This window comes from Dendrobates tinctorius, unplaced genomic scaffold (assembly GCF_039654945.1).
Source record: "Dendrobates tinctorius isolate UK_male_01 unplaced genomic scaffold, ASM3965494v1 ptg000084l, whole genome shotgun sequence".
In the NCBI taxonomy this organism is placed as follows: Eukaryota; Metazoa; Chordata; class Amphibia; order Anura; family Dendrobatidae; genus Dendrobates; species Dendrobates tinctorius.
Genome location: NW_027361752.1, coordinates 49,399,625 through 49,411,625, shown reverse-complemented (window position 1 = coordinate 49,411,625; position 12,001 = coordinate 49,399,625). Strand labels below are relative to the sequence as shown.

Sequence of the window (12,001 nt, the reverse complement as noted above, 5' to 3'; positions counted from 1 at the left end):
ACTCTCCCTCCCTTGTATATATGGCTCCGCTCCCACTCTCCCTCCCTTATATATATGGCTCCGCTCCCATTCTCCCTCCCCTGTGTATATGGCTCCGCTCCCACTCTCCCTCCCTTGTATATATGGCTCCGCTCCCACTCTCCCTCCCTTGTATATGGCTCGGCTTCCACTCTCCCTCCCTTGTATATATGGCTCCGCTCCCACTCTCCCTCCCTTATATTTATGGCTCCGCTCCCATTCTCCCTCCCCTGTGTATATGGCTCCGCTCCCACTCTCCCTCCCTTGTATATATGGCTCCGCTCCCACTCTCCCTCCCTTGTATATATGGCTCGGCTTCCACTCTCCCTCCCTTGTATATATGGCTCCGCTCCCACTCTCCCTCCCTTATATATATGGCTCCGCTCCCATTCTCCCTCCCCTGTGTATATGGCTCCGCTCCCACTCTCCCTCCCTTATATATATGGCTCCGCTCCCATTCTCCCTCCCCTGTATATATGGCTCCGCTCCCATTCTCCCTCCCTTGTATATATGGCTCCGCTCCCACTCTCCCTCCCTTGTATATATGGCTCCGCTCCCACTCTCCCTCCCTTATATATATGGCTCCGCTCCCACTCTCCCTCCCTTGTATATATGGCTCCGCTCCCACTCTTCCTCCCCTGTATATATGGCTCCGCTCCCATTCTCCCTCCCCTGTGTATATGGCTCCGCTCCCACTCTCCCTCCCCTGTATATATGGCTCCGCTCCCATTCTCCCTCCCCTGTATATATGGCTCCGCTCCCACTCTCCCTCTCCTGTATATATGGCTCCGCTCCCACTCTCCCTCCCCTGTATATATGGCTCCGCTCCCATTCTCCCTCCCCTGTGTATATGGCTCCGCTCCCATTCTCCCTCCCTTGTATATATGGCTCCGCTCCCACTCTCCCTCCCTTGTATATATGGCTCCGTTCCCACTCTCCCTCCCTTGTATATATGGCTCCGCTCCCACTCTCCCTCCCCTGTGTATATGGCTCCGCTCCCACTCTCCCTCCCTTGTATATATGGCTCCGCTCCCACTCTCCCTCCCTTGTATATATGGCTCCGCTCCCACTCTCCCTCCCCTGTGTATATGGCTCCGCTCCCACTCTCCCTCCCTTGTATATATGGCTCCGCTCCCACTCTCCCTCCCTTGTATATATGGCTCCGCTCCCACTCTCCCTCCCTTGTATATATGGCTCCGCTCCCACTCTCCCTCCCTTATATATATGGCTCCGCTCCCACTCTCCCTCCCTTGTATATATGGCTCCGCTCCCACTCTCCCTCCCCTGTATATATGGCTCCGCTCCCATTCTCCCTCCCCTGTGTATATGGCTCCGCTCCCACTCTCCCTCCCCTGTATATATGGCTCCGCTCCCATTCTCCCTCCCCTGTATATATGGCTCCGCTCCCACTCTCCCTCTCCTGTATATATGGCTCCGCTCCCACTCTCCCTCCCCTGTATATATGGCTCCGCTCCCATTCTCCCTCCCCTGTATATATGGCTCCGCTCCCACTCTCCCTCCCCTGTATATATGGCTCTGCTCCCATTCTCCCTCCCCTGTATATATGGCTCCGCTCCCACTCTCCCTCCCCTGTATATATGGCTCCGCTCCCATTCTCCCTCCCCTGTGTATATGGCTCCGCTCCCATTCTCCCTCCCCTGTGTATATGGCTCCGCTCCCATTCTCCCTCCCCTGTGTATATGGCTCCGCTCCCATTCTCCCTCCCCTGTGTATATGGCTCCGCTCCCATTCTCCCTCCCCTGTATATATGGCTCCGCTCCCATTCTCCCTCCCCTGTGTATATGGCTCCGCTCCCATTCTCCCTCCCTTATGGCTCCGCTCGGCTCCCCCATCCTCCCCATCATACTTACCCTCACGTCGCTGAACTTCCTTCCCGTCGCTGCACGTCCCTGCATCTCGCGGCGCTTCAGCTTCTTCCTGTGCGGAGCGGTCACGTGATACCGCTCATTAAGGACCATGAATATGGACGCCACGCCTATGGGAGATGAGTGGCGTCCATATTCATGACCTTAAATGAGCGGTAGCACGTGACCGCTCAGCGCTGGATGAAGCCGCCGCAGGATGAAGCCGCCGCGGGATGCAGGGTGAGTATCAGCTGCTGCACCGCCCCCCGGCTCCCCTTGTGTCCGCGGACCGGCAAGGGCACTGCAACGGCCCGGTGCTGGGCCGCGGACCGGCGGTTGGGGACCCCTGCTCTAGAACATTGAAACTGCATTACTGCCATAGAAAATGGGAAAAATCTAGTCAGTAAAATCTATCAGTAATTAGAAAGCAATCCTGTCACTTAGTGAAAAATAATATCAGCTGGTTAAATCGGTAAAACCAGTGAGCTGTCTCAAGACTTTTGCAACCTTATTGTTGCAAAACATACTGATAGCATTGTTTACAGAGGAACAACTTGAAGGTTTCAGTGAGCACTGTCGAATCCATAATCTGGAAGTGGAATGAACATAATTTCACCATAAACCACTAACAACCAGGTGCTCACCACAAGATTTCAGACAGAAGAGTTAAAAGAATTATCAGAAAAGTTGTCCTAGAGCCAAGGGAACATCTGTGGAGAGCTACAGAAAGACCTGCAAACAGAAGACACAATTGTTTCAAAGAAAACTATAAGTAATTAACTCAACCTGGTTTGATCCCAGTTTGATCTCCAGATGAATAAGGCCTGTTTCACACATCAGTTTTTTTCGTCAGTTAAAATCCACTAAAATGGCGGACAACGGATCCGTTCTTGTACTGACCAGAATGTTTGGCACCGGACTGTTGTTTTAACGGATCCGTCGAAGGAAGAATTTTAAAGGAACAGCTGCCGAGAGAGAGAGAATTTTTTCAGTCGCCAGAACAGTTTTTAGGGTTAAATTTGCGGCTGAAGCAAATCCTCCGGGCATGCGCAATGTAAAATGCGGATCTGGGCGCCCGAAAAAAATGTTGCATTGTCCGTCCGGGCATGTCGGCGGACGCCAAAATTTTGGCAGATCCGCAAAAAAACGGATCCAACGGATAGCCATCCATCAAAATCTGCCGGTAATGCAACTCAATGGGAAAAAAAACGGATCCGCGAAGCAAAATGACGGATCCGTTTTTTTTGCAAAACGACAGATTTTGACTGAGGGTAAAATACGGATGTGTGAAACAGGCCTAACCGGACTGGTGGAAACTAGTGATGAGCGAGTATACTCGTTAATCGAGATTTGCGGCTGCTAGATAGACTGAATACATGTGTTGATTTCCTAACAAACAGGCAATCCCCACATGTATTCAGGCTAGCTAGCAGCCGCAAATCATGCAGCTACGGCGACAGAAACGAAATCTTCGGGCATATCCAAAAACTCGGAGATCACCCAAGCATGCTCAGGAAATCTCGAGTAACGAGTATACTCGCTCATCACTAGTGGAAACACTACTGCTATGTACAGAATCAATCATTTCTAATCAATATTAAACACATGGGTCCCAAAATAATTTGATTTATAAATTCCTGCACTGTACTGTTACAAATCAAATTATTTTGAATGCATTGCCATTCCGACAACCAAGTCATGATATTATGGTAAATTTTGGGAGGTGAGTTCCCCCACCCCTCTCAGACTGGGACCCATGTGTTTGTTAATATTGATTAGAAAAAGACAGCAAAGAGGGGAAGTCCCAAGGGAGAAACCGCATCCACATTAAAATGGAGAGACATATATAAATTCTCCTACTAGTCATACAGTTTTATGTTTTATATACCTGATGAAGGTTCTTTGTGAGCAGAAACGCATTGTGTACTTATGTTACATGTCTCCACTTTTTTTATTACATCTGTCATTTTTAGAAATCCTTTTAATTGACATGTTAGTTTTTTGTTCTTATTTGTAACCTTTGAGAATAAACAACTTTTGTACATAGCAATAGTGTTTCCACCAGTCCAGTTATTCAGCTGGAGATCAAATTGGACGTCAAACTGGGATCAATCCATCAAAATGGAAGCACCTCCATAATTTTTTTTATCCCTATACTACCACTTGGACCTGTGGCCACACCAGGATGAGCACAGCATTACGGATGGGCGGCATACCACAGTGGAGGATCCCATTCACATGCTAAATGCAATCTAGTGTTGTGCCTACTGCACTACTCTTCCAGGTGAGCACATATATATCACCCACATATCTATCTTTACAAATCTTTATTGCACTTAGGTAGCGCTCCTGTATTTTCTTTTTCCAACAGTTTCCTGCAAAGAAAAATCCACATCAAGAGCATTTAAAGTTTGCTCAACAATATTTAGACAAACCTGTGAAATACTGGGAAAACATAGTCTGGTCAGCTGAGATGAAAATGGAACTCTTTGGATGCCATAATACACACCATGTTTGGAAGCCAAAAGGCACTGCATATAACCCCAAAAACACCATACCAACAGTGAGGATTGGAGCTGGGAACATCATGGTGTGTGGCTGTTTTTCAGCATATGACACTGGCAATCTGGATTCTATTAAATGAAGATTGAATGGAGAAGTATACCAAGAAATTCTTGATAAAAATCTGCTGCCATCTACCAAAATGATGAAGATGAAACGAGGGTGGACATTTCAGCAAGACAATGATCCCAAGCACATAGCCAAGGAAGCTCTCAATTGGCTTCAGAGAAAGAAAATAAAACTGCTAGAACGGCCAACCCAAACACCTGGCCTTCAGGATGTGAAGATTGTTTGTGTGGAAGAATTGGGCAAAATCACACCTGAGCAATGCCTGTGACTAGTTTCTCCATACGGGAGGCGTCTTGAAGCTGTCATCACCAACAAAGGGTTTTGTACAAAGTGTTAAATAAATTTCAGTAAGTGTGTTCAATACTTCTTCTATGTGTCATTTCTCATTATTACACATAATTTATGGACATCTATCGCTGATTTCTATGCCTGAATTGGATGTTTTGTTACTGACATCTGGTGAAAATTTCATGTCAATAGCACCTTTAGAAATATGTTTACTTTAGAAAATTGGTGACGTGTTCAATACTTATTTCTCCTGCTGTAGATAGATAGATAATGGATAGATAGGCTGGAGGATTGCTACCATTTTTGGTGTATATCTATTATTATGGACAGCAGGATCCTGAGGTCGGCCAGTACGTCATTTTCCAGCCTTTCCTAATACAATCTGTTACTTTATTCCGGATATTTTTACTTCCGAAGAAGTAACTTTCTCGATATTTGCAGTAAGCGCCGTTCAAGGAGTGCTTGTTGTGTGAACACTTAAGACAATTCACCATCTCATAAAAGAGAAAGCGACTGTAAATTGTAACCTTTGTGCTGGTAAACAGCGAGAACAGCAGAGTAGGATCAGTGGGTTCATTAAGACTGTGTACACGCGTCGCGTTTTTCACAAGTTTTTACTGCGCGGATTTGTCAAAAAACCTGAAGGGATTCCTGATGCCAGCAAAGTGAATGTGAACCCTGAAGTCTCGTGCACACGTTGCTTACTTGTAACCTGCAGATTTGGTGCAGATTCAAATCTGAAGCATGTTAATTCATTAATTCTTTCAGCATTTTTCCAATGTTTTTTCACCCATTGACTTTAATAAAGTTAGTTGAAAGTGCTGCAAATCACAGCTGACATCAACCCCAAGCCACATTATAATTGCCACAGCACCAGGGCAATCAGGAAGAGTGAAGGTAAAATGCCAGACTTGGAGCATCTAATGTGATGTGCCTCTTCTGTAGCAACTGGTATTTTTAGGCTAGGAAGGACCCAATAACCAGGGACCTTCCCAGCCTGATAATATAAGGCTGCGGCTGTCTGCTTTACCTTTGCTGGTTACAAAAAATGGGGAAGACCCCATGTCGTTTAATTTATTTAATGATAAAAAGCTGTTCAATAAGCCACAAAAGGGGGAAATGTTATAATTTGTAGGGGGGCTGTGCAATTATATGTCTATATGTCTGTCTTATCTATCTATCTATCTCTATAGCATTGATTGCTGTGCAAAAACGCATCGAAAATTAGGCCAAAACTCATGTTTTTGCAGATTCCTTTCTCAATGCCAAAAGATGCAGAAATGGTGCAGAAATTTTTACATCCAAATACTCAACGTTTGCACACACTCTAAAGTTAATTCAAAGGAGTACATATGTAGGAGAGATGAACATGAAATTTAAAGGGACGCTTTAGACAAAAGTGAGTGCATGGCCTGAGGAGGTGGAGTATGATGGGGCATTAAAAGGGGTCTCTGAAACTTTTACATTTACAGCCTACTAACTCTTGATCAGTAGGTGTCTCATGTCCTGCCCCATTGAAAACCCGTGGCTGATAGTTATTTTATCTTCCCATCAACATCACCTAATACGCATGCTTGGCTAGGTAAGGTATATGAGTCCCTTAAGGTCAGGTAAGAAGTGTGCAAGTGTAAGGGGTGTACCAGGACCATGTGATGCTCCACTCACTTTCCTCTATATATATATATATATATATATATATATATATAGTGTAGATAGGGGCAGTGCAGTTATAGAATTAGCCACTAGAGGGGGGCATAGTAGAGTAGGGATATGAATTTAATGTAATAAATAGTTAATTTAGGAGGGGTCTACTGTGGGTAAGCCAGGAGTATTTCCTGATTGTAGTGAGTAGGACCAGGGAGCCCAGACAGTCCTGTAGGGCTTAGGGCCCGGGACAGCACAGTGACCCTGCAACATTCACTAGATAGGAGCCCAGTCATCCAGGGCTTGAGTACTGGAAGATTCAGCAACAGTAGAATGCAGGGCAGCACCAAGATGTGGCACCTTACTACATGGGCAGATGCCCTTATGTCTGGGGCGAAATGGATAGGCGAACTTCTAAAGGTAGTGAAGCTGGACAGTCGAAGGAATGCTGCCGTACAGGATGAAATGGTACGACCCAGGAGCATTCTAGAAGAAATAGGGAAAAGCACAGGAATAGACAAGGATGTATACTGTGATGTTCCCTGTGAAGTTGCTGTAACTGAGCTGGACATACTGTGAAAGAAAACAATTAAAGTTGTCTGTTACAAGTTGAAACTGAACTGTGTCTCTCTTTGTGTGAAACCAGTAGGAGTGAACCCACAGCCATCCAGATGGGACCCTGATGGTACAGAAGGCGTTATAAAAGGTACACTGCAAAGGGGACATTGTATGTATGCGGCAGGACACCAGGGCGCGTTTGCGCAATCTGTCAGCCACGACTACGGCCCTGGCTCCCCTCACACACACTGCAACAGAGTTGTGCCAAACTGCAACATGCATAAACTTCTATATCCAGTATCACAGGTATGTAGTGTTATTATTACTATGTAGTGTAGGCTTCCTAATACATAGGAGGATCACACCCGGTCCCTGGGGACATAGCACTTGTACTAATGTTATGTTTATATATAAGGGGAGTGCTAATTTATTGTATATAAATATGTAGTATTTGTAATGATCCCTCCTGCTCATCCATCCATCCATAATATTCTTAATAATAATCTTGCAATGATAACTTGCAATGCCAGAAAGAATCATCACAAAATTAATTTATAGGGATGCTGTTATAATCGGAAATGTTGACCACTAATCTAAAACCTTTTGCAAATACCACCGTAGTCTGAGCCTTAGGACACCACGCATATAAAGCTCTTCATTAGATATAGCATCCAGTTAAGTCATAGGTAGTAAGGCGGAGGGTTTACCCCAGATGTCCAAGGCTTTAGTCCTAGAAACTACCGATCAATTATCCTTGATCATTGGAACATACAGACACAATCTAACTTCACATTGGTAAATACAAGCCTTTGTGAAGGCCACATCTACAGAAGCTTCCAACTGGGCAACGGCCACATGAAAGGAAACAAATATCATAAGTGCATGAACCATGGATACAGCCAGATGGAATGGAGCTGATAGTTGACTCCATCCACCATGATTAATGTGAACCTACTAAAAAACTTCTTCTTGAGAAGGACAACCAAACTAAGGTCAAGAGTGTTAATTATGGGATCTGAAGAGATTGGAGTATTTTTGGGTGGAATGACGACACTGACACTACCGGACAGTCCAGACTAGTACAAAGCTTTGTAGATAACACATTCCACCTTACATCTGGTACCATAATCATACAAGATTGACCAGATCCAACCATGTCTAGGTGTCCACATAAAAGCAAACTTAAGGCCCTTTTACATTTAGCGATGCACCAGCGATCCGACCAGCGATCCGACCCGGCCAGGATCGCTGGTGCATCGCTAAATGATCGCTAGTGAGCTTTCATACAGAAAGATCTCACAGCGATGCAGCAGCGACGCAGCGCACGATACTCACCTTTCACACACAGCGATCCTGGCGTCCTCCCGCCCGCCTCCACGCGTCGCTCGTCGTCACAGCAGGAAGTCTCAGCAGGAAGCGCCCGACGAGAAATGGAGCCGGACATTCTCGCGCGATCAGCGATGGACAGCGTGGGAGCCGGTCGTCGGTAAGTATCACACATAGCGATATTGCTAGCAATATCGCTATAACGTCACAAAACCAGTGACGTTTTAGCGATATTGCTAGCGATATCGCTTAGTGTAAAACCCCCTTTAGCCAAATTTGCCAATTATGCCAAGATTGGTCAAACATTTTAAGTCTGAGGGGGCTTCCAAGCTCTCTGCCGTCGACAAACAAGGCTCAGGAAGGAAGGTTCAGACTTGTTAAATTCCGATGGCTGAACCATTTGTCTTTAAGGAAGATAAGCAGCTGTCAGAGGTGTCTGGTAGCGGATTATTTATCACTGAAAAACTGCATGCACACAGGCCTGGACCCTGTGGACATGTATTGGGGCGAGCAGCCAGTGAAGAGGTCTGGTCACTTTAACAGTCAAACGTCAATCAAATTATATCTCCAACTCATGGCTCCTCACTTTAGGTTTAGGACTTTGATAACAACTGTAGAACACTACCTTCTTCACATCCTCAGAAAGAAAAAAAAAAGTTGTGGAGTCTTAAAAACACATCACCCCAACAAAGAATAAAATACTAAACACTGTAAACACTGATAGCAATCAGGTAAACTAAGGAGACAAAGTCTACTGCCTAAGGATGTGCCTAGGTGAACTGATTAAGATGTTTGCGTTCCCAGCCCGATTCCGTAGCTTATACATGTATTATTGATTTTTCCCACTCTCTCAAGTCAAAGGACTTTATAATTTCACTAAAATTTCTACCTAAAAAAAATATTAAAACACTCTAAAATCCTGGTTATTACATTATATGACCAGTATTCTGCCTGTATTGTATCATGTCGACCTTTGTGCCCAATTATCGGCCATAAATTCGTCATGTTCCTTCATATAAGCTAAGACATCATCCGTTGACATTTGGATCTGTCACGTCGGAATTTTCTTTTAGCCGGTGGTTGATTGTAAAAAAAAATTTACTAGTTTCTTGGACTTTTTTTATGAGGGTATTTTTGTTTTCTATTTTTCTTGATACTGATTATTTTTGGTTTTTAGTGTTTGGGGTGTTATCAGTCGGACAACCAATCGGTTGTGTATATGGAAACAAATGTTTATGGCAAGCTACACTCGTAGCCTAAAATATGAGCACAGTTGACCCAAGAAGCACAAATCTTCAATCTGACGCTCCCAGAATTCCAGGAAGTTAAGATATAGTGAGATGTTTGTAGAGGTCCTCTGACCTACATTAGCTATCCTTGGGCCTGCTTCTGACATAGTGACCCTGCAGAATAAAAAGAAATTCTATTTTTGACTCTGGGAGCTGTCATTATTTTTCTGGACCCCTATGAGGGGTCCCTGAGGGCTACCTGCAGACACATATGGGTTGTCGGTAGCTTTAATGGCCTCCAAATACAAGACAACTATGGAAGGACGAATGGTTGTTTGTCTGCGGGAAAACCCATCTCAGAATACATCGGTCGTGTTGAATTTTTTCCCCCAATGATACAGTCTGTTGTAACGGACTGATGAAAAAATCCAATACCCCCAATCAGTCCTTTAAATTAAATTGAGCATTTGTCAATCGGCCATTGGTTCGAAACAATCATGGCAGCCGATAATAATTCATTATGGTCAGCCATTCTAAAAAAAAAAAATGCATTTTTTTATAGACTTTTTGGCAATTTTTTTTTCAAGAAAAACTGAGTTCACGCATGTATGTGTAAGTCAATTGGAAAGGTAAATGTGCTCCAAACAGTGTGTTTTTGTGTGGCTTTTTTGACACTTTTTGTGCCATTTTTCAGTGACGTAGAGGGCTTGATGGCATTTTTTCAATTTGCATCTTTGCTTAGGTTTCTCTATTAGCCAGGAGAATAATGTATGTGTGAATAAAAAAAAAAAAAAACATGGGCGATGGAACGTTGTCAGCACAGTCCTTGCAAAATGACTGATAGTACAGCGTGTGGAGTAATAATGTGCCAGGATGTGGTTAAAAGGAGAAGGAAACTGAACAACAACCTTCCCTAATAACCAAGAAAGCCCTAATTCAGTGTAAACACGGTCTAATGTTGCCTTCACCGTTCTCGGCCACGATATTCTGAATTATAGCAATGTTGTCATTTTTGCAGCAAATACAAAAAAAAATGCTACAAAAATACGAATGCATAAAAAGTTTGCAAAAAGTTTTTTAAAAAGTCATCTCTTTTAGTGAAAGTTCAGCTGTGTCATGCGTGAATATACCTTTACCGAGTCACACAACCTTTTCCGGGTTCCTGAAAGTCAAATTTGCTAAGATATTGACCCCCACTCAAGCCATATTTGCCTTTTCAAGTTGGGTGACTACCCCAGACTTTTTTTTTGTTTTGATGGTCACCCAGCTGTCTCCACTAATACTTTTTGATGTCTAATGTACCATAAAAAAAAAACAAAAAAAGGAAGCAATAGGATAAAGTGAAGAACAATGCAGGAATCCCTATTGCACAGCGGAGTTTGTCACCTGGCGCGCCTACTTTTTCTTAGACCTGCAGGTAAACATACCCCAATGCCACAAGTGCTACATCTAGAACTTTGCTGGGTGCTACAATCTTTATTTGCAAAGTTGTTATATTGTCTCCTGAGGGTGCAATGTCCTCTCCAGGTATTAACTCTATGACCTGAGATCCCAGAATGTCTGCAGCTTCTTACCTGCCTGAGTCCAGTGTACACAGTCCTTAAGCCATGTCCTCAGCAGCAGCTTCTTAGCAAACAGTTCTCAGACACCCAGGAACAAGTCAGCTCAAGTCAGCCAGCACCTGATGCTATGAAGTGCAGAGCAGGACAGAGGAATCTGAGACCTCTAGTGATGTCACCAGCAGCAGGTCTTAAAGGAAATCTCCAGCCCAGGACCTGTCCCTATGGCACAGGACATCCACCCTCCTCTGCAGTCAGTCCAAATGCTCAGACACACACCTGACTTGAAGGAAACGGTTGGACTTGCGAGAGGAATGCGGGTGATCGTGGATTCTTGTTTGCCACCCTTTCATTGCCAGTGTTTTTGCATATCATAGCTATGAGGTTAATGAGTACACAAGCAAAGATCGCAGTCACGCGTTACACCGGCTGAAGTTTGGCAACGACTGTTTTTTGCAGAAGTGTGAAAAAGTTGCGACGTTTCCAATTAAACTTTTTTAAAATGACTCAAGAAGTTACGAAAAAAAAGTGATCACATTACTAGTAAGAATGCAAAGGCTTTACAGAAAGGAGGAGACTTCTTTTTTTTCTGATTTGACCACTGGGTTGTGTGCCAAGTCAAAACCAACTCCTAGACGGGAGGCTCTTGGGCCTGATTGCTGTCCCCTTCATAACCTCTCCATGGTCTTCATGGTCCTTGTGCTTGGAGAGGAGAGTCGCTGCATTAGTACTGGATAACATTGTAATATAAGCTGTGCCCCCTTCTCTGAAGCCCCCAAGATATCAACTCTGGCTAACGACCGCCCCGGGGTAAATATTTACCAATCGGTGGTCATTTAAGGCCGCCAGATTGGGTAATGTAAATGCACCTTCAAACTATGGC

General features: G+C 44.4%; 1 protein-coding gene across 4 annotated transcripts in view; it reads right to left on the bottom strand.

The window, feature by feature from the left end:
• The window catches only part of KCNJ15 (potassium inwardly rectifying channel subfamily J member 15), an 85,200-nt gene extending 73,774 nt beyond the window's left edge, over positions 1-11,426 (bottom strand). For 2 of the 4 annotated variants that reach the window (XM_073584675.1, XM_073584674.1), the window contains exon 1: positions 11,134-11,287. Coding sequence is in view for 1 of the 4 variants with exons in the window: in XM_073584676.1 (XP_073440777.1) it covers positions 11,298-11,356 (59 nt within the window). In the remaining 3 variants the exon portion in view is untranslated. The other 2 variants (XR_012233966.1, XM_073584676.1) reach the window with 2 other exon arrangements.
• Positions 11,427-12,001: the final 575 nt, after the last annotated feature.